This window comes from Chlorocebus sabaeus, chromosome 4, assembly GCF_047675955.1.
Source record: "Chlorocebus sabaeus isolate Y175 chromosome 4, mChlSab1.0.hap1, whole genome shotgun sequence".
Classification (NCBI taxonomy): Eukaryota; Metazoa; Chordata; class Mammalia; order Primates; family Cercopithecidae; genus Chlorocebus; species Chlorocebus sabaeus.
In genome coordinates this window covers 29,365,093-29,384,533 of record NC_132907.1, presented here as the reverse complement: position 1 = coordinate 29,384,533, position 19,441 = coordinate 29,365,093, and the positions used below count along the sequence as shown (strand labels likewise).

At 39.8% G+C, this 19,441-nt stretch overlaps 1 protein-coding gene across 8 annotated transcripts in view; it reads left to right on the top strand.

The window, feature by feature from the left end:
* NLN (neurolysin) overlaps positions 1 to 19,441 on the top strand; it is a 103,756-nt gene that overhangs the window by 49,715 nt on the left and 34,600 nt on the right. For all 8 annotated transcript variants that reach the window (XM_007973939.3, XM_007973944.3, XM_007973942.3 and 5 more), the window contains 6 exons: positions 2,535 to 2,642; positions 5,281 to 5,383; positions 6,389 to 6,549; positions 10,888 to 11,023; positions 13,563 to 13,929; positions 17,955 to 18,156. In XM_007973939.3, the coding sequence (XP_007972130.1) occupies positions 2,535 to 2,642; positions 5,281 to 5,383; positions 6,389 to 6,549; positions 10,888 to 11,023; positions 13,563 to 13,929; positions 17,955 to 18,156 (1,077 nt within the window). The remainder of the gene's footprint in view (positions 1 to 2,534; positions 2,643 to 5,280; positions 5,384 to 6,388; positions 6,550 to 10,887; positions 11,024 to 13,562; positions 13,930 to 17,954; positions 18,157 to 19,441) is intronic.

Here is a 19,441-nt window from a genome sequence, read left to right as displayed (position 1 = left end):
TTGTATTTTTAGTAGAGATGGGGTTTTGCTGTGTTGGCCATGCTGTTCTCAAACGCCTCACCTCAAGTAATCCACCCGATTCGGCCTCCCAAAGTTCTGAGATTACAGGCATGAGCCACCACTCCCAGCCTAATTAGTCATATTTTAATTAGACCTAATTCAGGGCTGATTTTTCTCAGACTATCCTTCTACCTGTTTGCACCTGTATCATTTATTTTGGGAATAAGTAGTTTTAACTTTAACATAGACTATGAGTTTTGAGTTCATATCCTGAATATATTTTAGGCTTTCTAAAATAGCAGCCCTGCTACATGCTGATATGGCAGGTTGCAGCCTACCTAGTATGAGAGCCCATCCTCATCAAGCATAGCCATAGGGTAGGAATTCTGCATTCTTCAGCTGTTGAGGCTTTGTCATGAGTCTGTGTCCTGAGCTCATGGCCAAATGTGGCCCAGGAACCCAAGTACACACACGGCTGTCCCCCTGTATCCTTAGCTTCTCACTGGCTGTTTTCCTTGCTGGGATGGCCTTCTGCTCTGGACCTTAGCCTGCTCGCCTGGGTCCTTAACAACTTACCCAACTCTTGCCAGGCCCTTCTCACCAAGGATTCCTCCCAACTCCCCTGCACATAACTACAGCCTGGATTCTCCCTAGCTCTACAGCTTGCAGTATTACACTGTCTAGAGATTCCTGTTGCTGTGCCTCACACTACAAGACAGACTTCCTGGCACTACCAAAGCCAGCCTAGATCAACCCAAGTTAATCACATCTGTACAAACACTGTGATTGGAGCTGCTGGCCACCCTGAGGGAACCAGCCCATAGCCCAGTTAGCTCCCTGGCCATTGTGGGTTTCTTCCCTTTGCAAGCACCTGCTGCTAGCATCCCTTTGTGCACTAATACTAGCTAGGGAGGGTTCCAACTCCAGTCATGCCAGCATGCACAAATTCTCCGGGACACAAAGGGTGGTTTCTGTGGAAAAAGGAGCCTATTTTCTGCCTCCACTGAGGATATCCTCAGAATAAATATATGCACAACAAATGCTTTAGTACTGTAACATAAAATTATTTGTTGGCCAGGCATAGTCACTCAAACCTGTAATCCCAGCACTTTGGGAAGCCGAGGCAGGTGGATCACTTGAGGCCAGGAGTTTGAGACCATCCTGGCCAACATGGCAAAACCCCATCTCTACTACAAATGCAAAAATTAGCTAGACGTGGTGGCACATGCCTGTAATCCTAGCTACTTGGGAGGCCAAGGCATGAGAACTGCTTGAACTTGGGAGGCAGAGGTTGCAGTGAGCTGATACCGCACCACTGCACTCCAGCCTGGGTGACAGAGCAAGACTGTCCCCAAAAAAGTAAACTAAAATAATTTTTTAGTAGGCAAAGTGAGATGCAGTTGCTGTATTAAGTAGTATTAAGTTAAAATACAACTCTGTTACCTGCTGCAACAAAAGATATACAATTGCAAAATTACTGCAGCGCAGATCTAGCACCAACAATCTGAAATGCAGTCTCTAAGCTAAACATAATCTTTTTACAGATTTAATTAGTTGGGAAATTAGGGATGCTCAGGGTTGAACAGCCTGGGTCTGTCATGGAGAGAATGTTTAACCAATAGAAGGCCTATAAGGCTTTAGAAACAGAAGTCTCTCATTGGCTTTCAACCAAACTGAATCCATTACACCTGCCGAATCTGTCCAGAGTCCATTTCTTCTTAAGAACCACTAACCACCCGGCCATCCAGATGTGCCATGTGTTTTCTGCCACCTGCTTTAGAGAAACATCTGGTGTCTTTATTACCTTGCTGTGGCTGGGGGAATTTTCCATTCCCCTCCATGGCCTTCTGTTCTTTTGAGTGAGTGTTGTTTGTGCTACTGCATATAGATTCAAATTTACTGTCCAGCTTTCCTCCTCTTTGTGCAGTGCTGACTCATTTTCCCCAGATATTTGTTTCTGTGCAGCTTGCTGTAGTCCCTTGGTCTCTCTTGGAAAATGACAGTAAGGCATTTTTGAAGTGTTGGAAGGCTTTTGCTGGGGCTTTATCCAGCTCTCCCTGTTTGGTTTATTGGCAAAAGGGTCCCACTCTGCATTTATGTAGAATTTACCCATTATTTCTATTCCTGCCTTTCAAGTTGGAACCAGGTTAGCAAATGATAGAAAATTAAATCTAGATGATTTGTGATAAGAAATATGTTTTGTGAAAAAGACCACTCAGTCATAAAGAATGCTCAGAATTAGATTATGCAAATGCTTCTGTTATCACACTGTCAAATGGTACAGGCACTCCTGATTTTGATTCAAGGCAAGGAAATTCTATTTAGCTTTTTATTTATTTAATGTTTCTGTTTTAAATGAGCAGGACCTCACTAAAGCATAAAAGAAATTAGGTCTTCAATAGGGCCTGCCTCGTAATCACCTATGTGCTTCATAACCCAACAGAGATGATGAATAAATTTGCTGTGGCCTCATAGTTTATAATTTACATCTGCAGTGTTTCAACAGCAATGGTTTTCATGCTCTTTAATTTCAGGAAACCTGTGATCTGGGGAAGATAAAACCTGAGGCCAGACGATACTTGGAAAAGTCCATTAAAATGGGGAAAAGAAATGGGCTCCATCTTCCTGAACAAGTACAGAATGTGAGTTTCCTTTTCTTACCAGAAAAATAAATGAATAAATAAAACAAAATACTGGTTGAACGTCCCTAATCCAGAAATCCAAAATGCTCCTCAGGCTGAAACTTTTGGGTGCCAACATGATGCTCAGAGGAAATGCTCATTGAAGCATTTCAGGTTTTATGGGTAGGTGTGCTCTACTGGTAGTAATGGGAATATTCCAAACTCCAGAAAACTCCAAAATCTGAAATGTTTCAAGCCCCAAGCATTTCGGATAAGGGATATTCAACTTGTGCAACAAAAAACAGAAAATAGGGAAACAGATGGCTTATAATAAAATAACCCATAATACAAATTCATCTACAATGTATTTAGTGGTTTTACATTCTACAACTCCTGTTAACCTCAGGAGTCTGTTTGGTGATGGACAAACAACTGGTAACTTAAAATTGTTCTTTAACCTTGTACAAGTTTTATTTGTTTCATGTGTGTTGAGCTTATTTTCCCTACCCTGTTTTACATTCTTTAAGAGCTGATTTCAGGTCTTAGTAGTTGGTTTGTCTTTTCACTCCCTTGGTCATACAGAGATGAAGCACTGATTATAAAATCCTTACCGATGGAGAGTTTTTAAACTTTGGAATGGAGTATCCTATGTTTAATACATGCCCCTTAAGAGAAAGGAGATTAGCTGCTGAAAGATGCCTCTCAAAGTTTGTCTTTTGTCTGATGCCAGTCAAGTCTTCCAGGTTCAAAAATAAATTTGGCTCCAGAAATTTCTTCTTGGAAAGGAAATACAGTCCATGATTTATTTCCAGGTCATTCTTCTAGCCCGCAGGACTGGGAATAAGTTTGGAAGAAATCCAAATCAAGTGTTGTCAGCATGTTAGCTATGACCACAGGCACCACTGATATATGGGTACCTTTCTCCCACCTAAAACCCTCTGATCACCTTGTATCCTCTTCCTTCACCTAGTTAGAGGAGAACTGTGATTGATCTCACTTACCTGACCCTTTGCTTTCCCAGTCAATTCTTAATTCTGTTTGGAGCATGAACACTGTATTAGTTAAGATATGTTTGGTTGCAGCTAACAAAACCCTATTTAAATGAGATTTATTTGCTTGCATAACTGGAAGATCAAGGGGTGAGCTGCATGGGTTGGTGTGATCCTGATGCACAGTGGAGTCATTGGCCATCTGATTTTTCTATTTCTCTACTCTGTCTTCCTCAGTGTTAGTTTTATCTAAAGACTGGCTTCCTTTCATTACTAAAGTGGCTATAAATCTAAAAACTCCACCATCCAGAAGGACATAGAGAAGCCACTAGTAGTAAACTTCTCCTCATGTCTTAATGGCCCAAAGTGGATCCTGTGGTTAATCCTGAATTCCCTTTTAGTCAATGGAATGCCAGGCCTGGATTATCTGAACAGTCTCGAGGGCAATGGGGTTAGAATGACGGCCCAACTGGTGCAGAAGTCACACCCCTAGAGTTGCAGATAGGATCAGGTCCTCTCTGAACTACATGGGCGCTGCAAAGTGGGGCAGAGGTAGAAAGGGGGTTGAGGAGAGTATCAGAAAACACCACTGAACAATGTGTTAGGTCAGTAGTGTCAAATTTAGTGTGCATCAGAATTACACAGAGGGCTTATTAAAACTCTGATTATAGGACTCGACTTTTAAGAGTTGGCTCTTTAGTAGGTTTAGTGTTGGGGTCCCAAGAATTTGCGTTTCTAACAACTTAGGTGATGGTGATGCTCCTAGCCAGGGCCACACTTTGAGAAGCAGTAAATTTCATTGTGTAACATTGTTAGAAGAATGGGACAGATTAATAAAATTGTATCATGGTTTTTTTGGGTTTTTTTCCTGGTGGTTTCCTTCTTATTGCTTCGTTTGATCTCCCACCTAGTACTTTTTATGCAAATCTTAGGGTCTATAGATCATCTTTGTTTACAAACGCTCTATAAAACTAAAATATCACCTTTTCCCCGAAGCAACAATAGAATGAATTACTCAGCTCTTATCTCTTGGTTTACTTCATAACCAGATGCTGATTACTGAATTAAAATTTTGAATTGGAAACGATTAGAAATTTGCTAATTGGTAATGTGCTGCTAGATTTATTCATTCACTCAGAAACCATTTATTGTGTATGTACTATGTGCAGTATATTGCTGTTTACTGTACCTCCTAAATTTATTCTTCAAATTCACAACTAATTTCCAAGACATCACCAGGCTTGCCTTTCTGTAAATGCTGCACACAGATACACATGGACATGACATGGTGGACTGCAGAAACCTATTTTATCAAGCACATATCTACAGAAGTACTTCCTGGAGTTTGGGCACAGAAGTCAATACTCATATAAAAGTGAAACTCAATTGATGGTGATAAAAATGAGTTGTTTTTTTCAAACAATTCTCCTGCCTCAGCCTCCGAAGTAGCTGGGATTATAGTCACACAGCACCACACCCAGCTAATTTTTGTATTTTTAGTAGAGACGGGCTTTCACCATGTTGGCCAGGCTGGTCTCGAACTCCTGACCTCAAATGATCCACCCGCCTTGGCCTCCCAAATTGCTGGGATTACAGGCATGGGCCACCGTGCCCTGCACAAAATGAGTTTCTTTTTATTGTTAATGTCCTGTATTTTTATCTTCTTTCAGGAAATCAAATCAATGAAGAAAAGAATGAGTGAGCTATGTATTGATTTTAACAAAAACCTCAATGAGGATGATACCTTCCTTGTATTTTCCAAGGCTGAACTTGGTAAGTTTTATTATTTTTCTAGATTAAATCATATAATTTAGGCAAATAATGTTACCTCACAGTTTGTTTTACTTTCCAGATACAAAATTTCTAAATCATCGTTCAAATAATTATTTTAAACATGATCCAGTACCTAAGCCCACCACCCCTTCTACAGAAGAGACAATCAAACTAACCAAAATTAGATTTTAGGCTAATGAGAGTATATACAATTTCTAGAGACAGTCCAGAGGGGGCTTAAAAATCTTTTTTTTTTCCATAATTTTTCTTGGTAGTTTATACTTGTGTTTAACAGCCTTCAGTGCCTTAAATTTTTTTTTTTTTTTTTTTTTTTTGACTTGCAATGTTTCCTGCATTGTATCTTAAACTAGTCTCTTCTTATTCAGTCCTGGGTCTTTTTTTTTTTTTTTTTTTTCTTTTTCTTTTTCTTTTTTTTTCTTTTTCCTGAGACGGGGTCTCTGTCTGTCGCCAGGCTGGAGTGCAGTGGCGCAGTCTCAGCTCACTACAACCTCTGCCTCCCTGGTTCAAGCGATTCTCTTGCCTGAGCCTCCCGAGTAACTGGGACTACAGGCACGTGCCACCATGCCCAACTAATTTTTGTAATTTTGGTAGAGACAGAGTTTCACCACATTGGCCAGGATGGTCTCAATCTCTTGACCTAGTGATCCACCCACCTCGGCCTCCCAAAGTGCTGGTGTGAGCCACCGTGCCCATCCATCCTGGGTCTTTCTTCACTTAATTTTGCCTGTTCTCCACTGAAACATCATTTGCACAAGTTTACTGAAACCTATTCATATTTTGAATTACCATCTCCCAAGGCACCTGGCTTCTAACAGCCACCACCATTCCAGCAACATCAAAATGATATTTAAAGGAATGTCATTATTTTACTTGAATTTCAATTACTCCACAAAATTCCTAGAGCTACTAAAAGGCACCATGCCAATGCTAAATAAACCAGCAATGAGTGGAAAATTTGATATATGAGAAAATGATTTTTTGCAGGTGCTCTTCCTGATGATTTCATTGATAGTTTAGAAAAGACAGATGATGACAAGTATAAAATTACCTTAAAATATCCACACTATTTCCCTGTCATGAAGAAATGTTGTATCCCTGAAACCAGAAGAAGGATGGAAATGGCATTTAATACAAGGTGCAAAGAGGTATTATAAATGTTTGTCTTTCTTTTGTTTTAATGGAATATTTTAAGAAAAGGGTTTACTTTGTTCACCAATGTCAAAGTCAGCTCAGAGACTGCTATTCCTATGTGTATGCACTGTATCTCTAATTCCTCAGACTTACAAGACTTTTAGCTTTTTCATTGCTCATTGACAACCTGCTTGGTGTGGTCACAGGATAAGCTGTTCTAATAAAAATAGAATGGGTTAAACAAATTAGAAGTTGCTTCTCTCCTAAATCAGCAATCCAGCACTGATAAGTCCTGGTTTAATATGAAAAAGAAAAAAGGAAGAAGTAGACAGGGATTCTCAGTCATCTAGCCAGTTCTACCATGATCTGCCTCTCTAGCTATCCAAGTAACCATGAGGACCCTTTTTTCCTTACATAGGACCCATTCACCATTTGTTAATTCCCAGTTACTACCTGAAGCTCAAAAACCAGGATCTCTGGGTGATATAGTCCTGCCTGGTTGTAGCTTCTCGTAATCCAGCAAACTATAAAAGGAAAGACAAGTTATCAGCTCCTCACCCCCACACCCTCCCCAACACCCCCAGTGATGGCATAGGAAAAGAATAACCACACTAAAAAGTCCCATTTGTAAAAAGAAAGGCTGGGAAACATAGCGAGCTCATAGCAATTTTCTAAAACTTTCAGACTCCTCAGGAATTGGGAAGATTCTGTACTGTGTTGAAGTTTCTTGGTTAGCTTGTTGGGCTAAACTTGGATCTACTTTCTCACAAGAATTCCTTTATCAATTGTACTCCATGACCCCCAGTTTTGCCCACAGGAAATTGTTTTTGTCCATTATCCTTGATGACCATATCTTGGCAGTGGACTGCTGGTCCTGCTAATGTCAGGTAGAGTCCCAAGGGTTGCTTTAGGGATCAGATAATCACAAACTTTTGTAAGCCAGACTTATGATATCTTTGGTAATACAGCCTCCTCAAAAACGTAGGTTTCTTGTCTGTTTGCCTCTAATCAGATGCATGTCAAAATAACTATACCCAAATATCACTTTTGGTCATCGTTCTTAAACTTGCCAAATCTTATATACTGGCTTCTGAATTTATCCATTTATCCATCATTATCCATTTAGTGAAGTCTGTTTTCAGGCCCTCTGAACATAGTGAGCTTGTGGAGGAAGGCAGCATTCTCAAAGTCATGTCTGCAGTTCAGTAACTCTGAGTGACAGCCTTTTCTCCTGACACTAGGAATACAGAGCAATTGGCTTTTCCAACCATCTGAAGATTGTAGGCCATAGGCAGAACCTCCCTGAGCAGAATTCTTTTCCTTCCATCTTTAGGAACTGGCCAATTCTCACCCAAGTTCATCTCTCCCATGTAATCTTTCAAAAAGCAACAAATGCCAAAAAAACACCTCCCAACAGTATTAGTTTTCCCAAACAATTTCTCTAGACTAAGACTCAGTAGGTACGTGGCCTGCCTTCTGAGTTATGGCAAGCAACAGTTTTCACAAATGCCCATGGTATAATGAGAACCTGCTTCCCAGCCTGCAGTGTCTGGGTCCTTACCTTCCATTCCTTTACATTTTTCATTTTTATTGTTAGTAGCAACTGATTTCTGGTATTCATCTCTACATATGTCAGGGTCCAGGCTAAGGGACTTAACAGAAGTCAAAAGCACAGTAACTCAAATAAGATAAAAGTTTTATCTTTCCAGAAAGTAGATTAGAGGTTACCAGGGAATGAGGAGAGGGAAGACTGGGGAGTTAATGGTTACAGAGTTTCTGTTTGGTGTAATGGAAGAGTTTTAGAAACAGATCATGGTAGTGGTTGCATAATGGAATGAGTATTATTGCCGTTGAATTTTACATGGCTAAAATGGCAGATTTCACCACTATTTTGAAAAAAAAAGAGATTTGTCTTGTAACTGTAAGTCAAGAGGTGAGTGGTCCAGAGGTGGAAGACAGCTCTACCATCCTCAGTATGTGGCTTTCAGGGTCATTGTTGTCATTTTCAGTTCACAGCCTGCGGCAAAGATCTATCAGACATGACCCAGAAATTTCACTTATCACTTCATTCACATCCCATTGTTCCATTGAGTATCACATGGCCACAGCTGGCTTTGAGGAAGGCTGGGAAACATAATTAGGTAACCAAGTGTCCAGCAAACATTCAGAGTTCAGTCAGGCACGGTGGCTCACACTTGTAATCCCAACACTTTGGGAGGCCAAGGCAAGAGGACCGCTTGAGGCCAGGAGTTCAAGACCAGCCTGAGCAATATGGCAAGACCTCACCTCTGTGAAAACTTAAAAAAAAAACAAAAAAATTCAGAGTTCTATTACTAAAAGAAAAAATAAGAGAACAGATATTGGGAGAAAATTGGCAGTCTAGAGAGAAGATCTGGAGAAACTCCAAAAAATGAAAGAAAATCTAATTAAACTATTTAATTTTAGAACTTGGAGAATTGCGTTATGTGTGTTTCTCTATTCTGTGTTTCCATTTTAGTTTTAAAATAATAATAATTATAACAGATAATTATAGTGTTTGGTTATGTGCCAGGCATTTGTCTAAGTACTTTACATATATTCTCATTTGAATCTTCATGATTACTCTCCAGTGTAGGTATTTTTATTTTCCACATCTTACAAATGAGAAAACTGAGGCTCAGAAAGCTCCAGAATTTGCCCAGGATCACGTAACTAGTAAATGGTGGAACCAAATTTTGAATGGAGGTAGTGTGACCTCCATGTGTGATTTTCCTTAGAAATCAGTCTGTAAATAATTTGCTGATTTGATTATTGGGGTTAGTTTTTTCTTTTACTTTAACATTTATTTACTTCCTCTAGGAGAATTATTTTTTATTTCATTGTTAAGAAAATAATAAAATAATATCAATTTTTGTATTTGTAATACAAATAAAATATAAAAGATATTTGTAATGTTAACTTGGGAAAAATCCCTGAAACATTTTTAAAAGCAGAATTTTATGGTGCCTTAGTTCATTTGTGCTGCTATAACAAAATACCACAGATGAAGTAATTTATGCACTATATACATTTTTCACAGTTCTGAAGGTTGTGAAATTCAAGATCGAGGGGCACCAGCATTCAGTGTCTAGAAAGGGCCTTTTTTCTGTGTCCTCACATGGCAGAAGGGGGAAGGCAGAAAAGGCCCAAGTTCTTTAGCTGTAGCCCTTTTATAAGGAACTAATTCATTAGTCACTTCCCAAAAGGCCCTGCCTTTTAACACTACCACAAAAGGGATTATGTTTCAACACATGAATTTTGGGGGACATTCAGATCATAGCATGTGGCATTAAGTATATTCACATTGAGAATATGTTTATATTTTTCTGCAGCTGTCACCTCCATCCACCCGCAGAGATTTTTCATCTTCCTTAACTGAAACTGTACCCATTAAGCATTAACTCCCCACTACCCCCCTTTCCCCAGACCCTGGCAGTTACTGTTCTATTCTGTGTCTCTGTGAATTTCACTACTCTAGGAACTTCATATAAGTGGAATAATAAAATATTTGTCTTTTTGTATCTGGCTTATTTCACTTAGCATACCTTAAAGGATCATCCATGTTGTAGCGTGTCAGAATTTCCTGCCTTGTGAAGGCAGAGTTATATTCCATTGTATATGTATGCCACATTTTGTTTACCTGTATATCTGTCCATGGACACTTGGGTTGCTTCCATCTTTTGGCTGTTATAAATCATGCTGCTGTGAACATGGGTGTGTCAATCTCTCTTCGAGTCTCTGCTTTCAATTCTCTGTGTTATTTACCGAGATGTGGAATTGCTGGATCATATGGTTTAATTTTTTTAGGAATCACCATACCATTTTCTGCAACAGCTGAACTACTTTACATTCTCATCAGCAATGCGCAAGGGTTCCAATTTCTCCATTTCCTCACCAGCACATTTTCTGTGTTTTTAAAAATAGTAGCCATACGAATGGGTATGAAATTAAAAATGTTATGTTTTGTGTCTTTTACCACAATAAAAATGTCCAAAAGAACTTAAAGTACCAATATTAGGTGCAGTTCTGTCAGTAAAAATAAATACGGATTCGCTATATTCATTAAAAATGTATTTTCATTCTAAGTTTATAGCGCCTACAATTTTGTTAAGACCTCATAGTTATCTCCTGAGGTTTAAAAAGTCATAAATTATTTCATGAATCCAAAAAGAAAGAAAAAGAAGCCTATAACACCAAATGGAACAGAAGTTTAAATGCTCTAAAAATATTTGACAATTTTACAAACCTAAAAATACATACAATAATTCTTCCTTTTAGTGCTTTGGATCAAATTATTGATTAGCCTTTGTTTTGTTGCTGTTGTTTATTACTAGGAAAACACCATAATTTTGCAGCAGCTACTCCCACTGCGGGCCAAGGTAGCCAAACTACTCGGTTATAGCACACATGCTGACTTCGTCCTTGAAATGAACACTGCAAAGAGCACAAGCCGCGTAACAGCCTTTCTAGGTTAGTTTTTTTTTTTTTTTTTTTCCTATGACTGTTTTGCTGTACCATGTCAACGGGACAGAAGGCCTCAGAACATAATATGCCTTTGAGGACATCCTACTTTTCATTCATTCGAGAGAAGTATATTGATCACCTATTACGTGTTAGAAGTATGCTTGGTTTTAGGGACTGCTCATTGTTTATATTGCTGTATAGGCCTGGCTTCACTGTATCTTATATCTTGTTTAGGCTGTTTATACCAATTCCTAATATGACATGTAGGTTCTAACAGAGAGTTACTAAAGTTACTGGCTTTATTCACTGTTGTCACTAGGGATTTAGTAGTCATAGCATGGCTGCTTATGAATTTGTATAAAATAAGCTGACAAATATGACATACATAAAAATAGAACATATATAAACAAAAAACATTTAATATTCCAGAAACCACTTGTTAATATACAGAACTAATATAAAATAATATACATAAAAACTATTATCTAATAACTGTAATATAAAATAATATACATAAAAACTATTATCTAATAACTATATTAAGGTTAAACGCCATAAATGGTACGTATTTTTTACTGTATAATTCACTCATTCATTCATGAGACATTTATGAAATAACTATTCAGTCTTAGGCAGTATGCTAAATAGTAGGATTACAGAAAGGAATAAAACAAGGTCCTTTTTGCTGGGCGTGGCAGCTCATGCCTGTAATCCCAGCACTTTGGGAGGCCAAGGTGGAAGGACTACTTGAGGCATAGAGTCCAAGACCAGCGTGGGAAACAAAGAGACCCCAACCCTGTGTCTACAGAAAAATTTAAAAATTAGCCAGGCACAGTGAAACGTGCCTGTGTAATTCTAGCTACTTGGGAGGCTGAGGTGGGAGGATCCCTTGAGCCCAGTAGTTCAAGGCTACAGTAAGCCATGATCACGCCACTGTGCTCCAGCCTGGGTGACAGAGCAAGACCCTGTCTCTGAAAATAAAGATAATTTTTTAAAAAGAGACAAGGTCCTTTTCTCAATGGATTTGTCACTTACTGGAAACAACAGAAGTGTGAACAGGTAATTACTCTACAGTCTGATGCATGGTATAAAAGATAATGGCTAAGAGAGTTAACAGGTTTGTAGAGAATGTTTCCTTCAGTGGTGATTGCATACACTAAAATGTTCCCTAGTAACCACCTGACTAACTTAATTCATTTAAAGGAGCTTTCCCTTCTAGTTTGAGATTGGCATATTCCTATGCAAAGTGTCCTCTTGGGAGGCTAAGGTTTGAGGATCCCTTGAATCTGGGAGTTGGGGTCCAGCCTGGACAACATAGCAAAACTCTCTCGCTCTCTCACTTGCTCGCTCGCTCTCTCTATATATATATGTGTGTGTGTGCGCGTGCGCATGCACGTGTGTGCGTGTGTATACATACATGCACACACACATACACATACATATATGGAAAACTATATCTTTGTATCCTCCATGAGTTTCCTCATTTCTCTTCACAGTATTCCTCGGGCTGCTCCTCCATCTCTCACTTTGTGGGGTTGCCTTCTGAACTGCCATGTCCTCTGCCGAACCAGGCACGTTTGTATCTTAACATATGTAACAGAAATGTAAAAAATAAATACATAAGACCATACTCATTTAGCCAAATGCAGTAAAGTGAAAAATTGACCACAGCAATATAATTTGTGGTTCTCAGAACTTTCTCCAGCTAAAAACTGGAATTGCTGTGTCCAGATAGACCTTCATAGAAATGGGGTAATGAGAAACTAAACCCATTGATAGGAATTTCTAGGTAACATTGACCACAGGTTACGTCTGAGGTGTTTTTCCTAGCTTTCTTAGGAGTCCGACTAACTGCATTGAAGAATAATCATGTACATGACTTTGGCTTCACTGTTGCTTTACTTCCTGAATAACATTCTTCAGTCAGTGTTCTCTGAGATAAACTTGAGCTTTGGTGATGAATTGAGGAACTCATGGCCCAGTTCTGGTGGTGTTAAAAGAAAAAGGGGTGGCCGGGCACGGTGGCTCATGCCTGTAATCCCAGCATTTTGGGAGGCCAAGGCGGGTGGATCATGAGGTCAGGAGATGGAGACCATCCTGGTTAACACAGTGAAACCCCATCTCTACTAAAAAAAAAATACAAAAATCTAGCCAGGTGTGGTGGCGAGCACCTGTAGTCCCAGCTACTCTGGAGGCCGAGGCAGGAGAATGGTGTGAACCCGGGAGTAGAGCTTGCAGTGAGCTGAGATTGGGCCACTGCACTCCAGCCTGGGCGACAGAGCAAGACTCCGTCTCAAAAAAATAAAAAATAAAATAAAAGAGGGGCTAGGACCATGAAATCAATAACCCCGAAGAGCAAAGTGTGCTTCCATAATAGAGTCTGCTTTCCTCCCTCACTTTTTTCCTCCTTTCCTTCTTTCCCCCTGATTTTTCTGTATTGAGTACTGCAAAGGAGGAAGCACCGTGCTAAAACACAGGTGGTATTTATGAGTATGTTTGCTCCCAAAAGCAAGTAGATCACTAACTTTTCCCTTTTCCTTCACAGATGATTTAAGTCAGAAATTAAAACCCTTGGGTGAAGCAGAACGAGAGTTTATTTTGAATTTGAAGAAAAAGGAATGTGAAGACAGGAGTTTTGAATATGATGGGAAAATCAATGCCTGGGATCTATATTACTACATGACTCAGACAGAGGAACTCAAGTACTCCATAGACCAAGAGTTCCTCAAGGAATACTTCCCAATTGAGGTGGTCACCGAAGGCTTGCTGAACACCTACCAGGAGTTGTTGGGACTCTCATTTGAGCAAGTGACAGATGCCCATGTTTGGAACAAGAGTGTTACACTTTATACTGTGAAGGATAAAGCTACAGGAGAAGTATTGGGACAGTTCTATTTGGACCTCTATCCAAGGTACTGAGGATCACGTTGTTGGAAGGGACCTTAGGGATTCAGCTGCTACCTACTTTAAGACTGTACTCTTGGCCAGGCACAGTGGCTCATGCCTGTAATCCCAACACTTTTGGAGGCCAAGGTGGGAGGATTGCTTGAGGCTGGGAGTTCAAGACCAGCCTGGGCAATACAGTGAGGCCCTGTCTCTACAAAAAAATTTAAAAATTAGGTCAAGTGCGGTGGCTCATGCCTGTAGTCCCAGCACTTTGGGAGGCCGAGGCAGGTGGATTGCTTGAGTCTAGGACTTCAAGACTAGCCTAGGCAACATGGCAAAACTCTCTTGTTACAAAAAATACAAAAATTAGCCAGGTGTGGTGGTACGTGCCTATAGTCCCAGGTACTCGAGAGGCTGAGGTGAGAGGATCACTTGAGCCTCAGAGGTGGAGGCTGCAGTGAGCCAAGATTGCAACACTGCACTCCAGCCTAGGTGACAGAGTGAGACCCTGTCTCAAAAAAATAATAATAATAATTAAAAATTAGCCAGGTGTGGTAGTGCACACCTGTAGTCCTAGCTGTGCTGAAGCAGGAGGGTCACTTGAGTCCAGGAGTTTAAGGTTACAGTGAGCGATTATCACACTGCTGCATTCTAGCCTAGGTGACAGAGCTAGACCCTGTCTCTAAAAAAATTAATTAAAAAACAGACGTTACTCTTTCATATTTCTCACGTAGGCTTCTTAGTATAGAGATTTAAAATGTGCGTCTGAAGCCAGAATGTCTGGCATCATTGTTTACTAGGTAAGTTACTTAATTTTTCTATGCCCCAGTTTTCTTACCTATATTATAGGTCCTATAAAATGGGAATATTAATAGTACCTGCTTTGTATGGTCATTGTAAGGATTAAATGGGTTAAATACATGCAAAGCATTTAGAAGACTGCTCAGCACATAGCGAAGGCTTAATCAAAGTTAGCTGCTACTATTGTCATTGTCATCATCATCTAGTTTGTGCACTACATTTACTTAATTTAATATTGACCACCACCCAGGCATGGTGGCCCACACCTGTAATCCCAACATTTTGGAAGGCTGAGGTGGGCACATCACTTGAGGTCAGGAGTTCAAGATCAGCCTGGCCAATATGGTGAAACCCCATCTCTACTAAAAATATAAAAATTAAACAGGCATCAGTAGTCTCAGCTACTCGGGAGGCCAAGGTATGAGAATAGCTTGAACCCTGGAACCAAGATCACACCAATACACTCCAGCCTGGGCAACAGAGCAAGACTCTTAACTCAAAAAACATAAATAAATAAAATAAAATTGAGCACCAGAATGTTTATTAGGTAATCTGTCTGCTAATCGTCTATGGCCACTCCCTTCAGTCTGGCTGAGAGGCAGCACAGTTTAGTAGAAGTAGCAAAACCTTTGCAGTCAGTCAGATTTGAGTTTGAATGCTTGAGTGATGTAACCTCTTTGAGATTCTGTTTCTTCCTCTGTAATATGGGACTGAAAATCCTTTTACAGGATTGTTTTATTCATTAAAGACTATATATGCAAATCATCTTGCCCAGATATCAGTGGTAACAATTACAAAAAAATGTTATAATTGTGTCTGTAGCATGTAATAACTATAGATTCCATAGTGTTTCATCAGACACAAAAGGATTTGGATCTCTTTCTCCCCAGGCTACTTTCTAAAGCAAAGTCAACCTCTTATAATTACTAATCATTTTGCTAAATAGATCAAAGTAGAGGATAGTATCCCCCTCATTCAGTAATACATACAAGTTTGTAATCCACTGACTTTGAGTGCTGAAAAGTAGGTTGAGTAACTGTGTCATCCAGTTGGTGGGCAGAAGTGTCTTTTAGCACCCAAGTGATTATCCCGGTGTATTAGTCCGTTCTCACAATGCTGTAAAGAACTGACTGAGACTGGGTAATTTATAAAGGAAAGAAGTTTAGTTGACTTACAGTTCTGCAGGGCTGGAGAGGCCTCAGGAAACTTACAATCATGGCAGAAGGGGAAGCAAACACATCCTTCTTCACGTGGCAGCAGGAAGGGGAAGTGCCAAGCAAAGGGAGGAAAGCCCCTTATAAAACCATCAGATCTTGTGAGAACTCACTCACTATCATGAGACTGGCATGGGGGTAACTGCCCCTGTGAATCAATTACTTCCCACTGAGTCCCTCCCACGATTTGTGAGGATTATGATAACCACAGCTCAAGATGAGCTTTGGGTGGAGACACAGCCAAACCGTATCACCTGGTGCTTTATGGACTTACTTTCACTTATATTATGACCTAAAAGTAAAACCCTGCCAAATATAGATGAGTCTTACTTTTAACTAAAAAGTGTCATGATATAGTTTTAACCCAAGAACTCTTTCAGGAGTAATCCTTTAATATTGGAGTCTGCTACAACTGTCCTCAGATTTTCTTTCCAGGGTCAAAGAACAATTCCTGCTACCTCATTCTGCTGTCTCCCTGCCAGGATATAATTAATTTCTTTTGTACTCAGAGATCTGGTCATTGCTACCAGCACCCTGGTATGGGTGGCAGAGTAATCTTTGTGAAAGCAGTGACCTAAAGTTAATGTTTACTTCCTATCATCTTAGATGTTCTCTTCATAAAGGTAAAAGGGATTAACTTGTTTTATTTGTCTAACTGACTTTTAAAAAGGGTATTCAGAATAGGTTTTTAAAAGACCAGGTACTGGCTGGGGGCAGTGGCTGTAATCCCAGCACTTTGGGAGGCCAAGGCGGGTGGATCACCTGAGGCCAGGAATTCAAGACCAGCTTGGCCAACATGGTGAAACCCTGTCTCTACTAAAAATACAAAAATCAGGCTGGGCACAGTGACTCACACCTGTAGTCCCAGCACTTTGGGAGGCCAAGGAGGGCGGATCACCTGAGGTCAGGAGTTTGAGACCAGCTTGGCCATCATGGCAAAACCCCATCTCTACTAAAAAAACAAAAATTAGCTGGGCGTGGTGGCAGGCACTTGTAGTCCTAGCTACTCTAGAGGCGTAGGCAGGAGAATCATTTGAACCCAGAAGGTGAAGGTTATAGTGAGCCAGGATCTTACCACCACATCCCAGCCTGTGCAACAGAGCGAGACTCCATCTCAAAACAACAAGAATAAAATTAACCAGCATGGTGGTGCACACCTGTAATACCAGCTACTCAGGAGGCAAAGGCAGGAGAATTGCTTGAACCTGGGAGGCCAAGGTTGCAGTGAGCTGAGATCATGCCACTGCACTCCAGCCTGGGTGACAGAGCAAGACTCTGTCTCAAAGAAAAAAAAAAAAACAAAACAGGTACTGTTAGTCTTCTGAGCAAAAGAAAAGAGGGAAAGGACACCTACTCCCAGAATGAAGTCTGATAGCTTTTGGAGAATGAAGTCTGATAGCTTTTGGAGAATGAAGTCTAATAGCTTTTGGAAAGACCATCACGGATGCCACACTATGTAAGAATAGACTAATTGATAGTATAATTTATGCATTTTCCCAGGCTAACTAAAAGCATTCTTTTTCAAAAAGGCCTGTCTAGTTTATAAAAGAAGCTTATTTAATTGTGATTACTGATTCTTTCCTCCTCAAATAAAAGGAAAAACCTTATTGTCTGAAATTCAGTTTTTTATTCCGATTTTAATGAAAAGGCTGCCTAGTGAGTCAAACTGTATCTTTTATTTCAAATTTGTGTTTCAGCATTGTTTAGTGTTTAATAATCCCATCTTTGAAAAAGAAAAGTAGAACATCATTAAAATAAATTGGACATTCAGCTGTTGGTGTCACATGCATTCTTCATTCTTACCTCGAGATTTTTCGACAAAAGAAACTGGAGTTCACACAGAATGATAGTGGAGTTATTGTTTGTTTAGCGTTAGTTTTTCCATTTTGGCAAAATAACCTACTTTCTAAAAGGTAAATTAATGTTTAAAAGCATCTCTGGTAACAGATAGGGCTTAATGACTGGAAGAGGCCATGCCAATGTAGTTGCTAGAGGAGAATTTTCCTATCTTGTCAACGTGTGTTTCTGGCTCCTAGGGAAGGAAAATACAATCATGCGGCCTGCTTTGGTCTCCAGCCTGGCTGCCTTCTGCCTGATGGAAGCCGGATGATGGCAGTGGCTGCCCTCGTGGTGAACTTCTCACAGCCAGTGGCAGGTCGTCCCTCTCTCCTGAGACACGACGAGGTGAGGACTTACTTCCATGAGTTTGGTCACGTGATGCATCAGATTTGTGCACAGGTGAGTTTTTTTCCCCCAGTAAACCTGCCAGTTGGTTTTTTTAGAAAACTTTTTGACTGCTGTCAGGTTTCTGCTCCTAACATGTTTTTTCAGAAGCTGAATGTGTTCAAGAATTTTATAGGCCTCCTGCAAAACCAAAATTTTCCTTATCCTGTCCTCTTTCACAACATATTTTTACTTGGAGGTTCATCTACCAGTGAAAGAGGTTTCTTGAATAACGGCCTATGGAAAAAGAATAAGACTATCTATAAGGAAAGGTTACAGATACTTTGCTCTTTCCTTTTAATCATTTTCCATAGGAATTTGGTATAAATTTCTCAGAAAAACTGCGCTGTAATCTCTCTCTTCTGCTTATCAATGCTTTGTTTACTTTAGTGATTTTTCAATCCTCTTAGACTCTTTACTCATTTTTAAATAATAATTTTGTAACATTTCGCTTTACTAGCTTCAAATTAAAATCATAGATAATATAACTATACAAAGAATTTGACAGAGTGGAGGTGTATGTGTGCAGTAGATTAAAACTGATTTTTTATTTCTGAAAATAAAAAGTACATTTATTCTCAACTTTGTAATACAATCCATTTAATTAGGCTCAGACTATTCTGGCATGAACCATATGAACCTGCTAACATTTAACCATTATTAACATAGGAAAATGTCTAGTTCAGCAATTCAACCTAATAGTTGAAATATACTATTATTGGCCAGGCATGGTGGCTCATGCCTGTAATCCCAGCACTTTGGGAGGCCAAGGTGGAAGGCATGCCTGAGTCTAGGAGTTTGAGAACAGCTGGGCAACATGGGAAAACAAACAAAAATACAAAAATTACCCAGGCATGGTGGTATATGCCTGTCGTCCCAGCTACTTGTGAGGCTGATGTGGGAAGATCACTTGAGTCCAGGAGGTTGAGATTCCAGTGAGCCGTGATTGTGCCACTGCACTCCAGCCTAGGTGACAGAGCAGGACCTTGACTTAAAAAAAAAAAAAAGAAAACCACCCAAAAAACTGATAGTAACAGAAATGAAGGTACAGTTTTCCTAATTTGAAATCTTTATATGTCTCTAAAGGTAGACTTAAAAAACAACAGTGACAAAAACAAAAACCTTTTTATTAGGATACTTTTAGATTCATAGAAAACTTGCAAAGACAATACAAGGATTGCCTGTATTGTCCCTCACCCTGTCACCCCTACTTCTAACATCTTCCATTCCAGTAGCACACTTGTCATAGCTAAGAAGCCAGCATTCATACAGTACTCCTGACTGAACACCACAATTGATT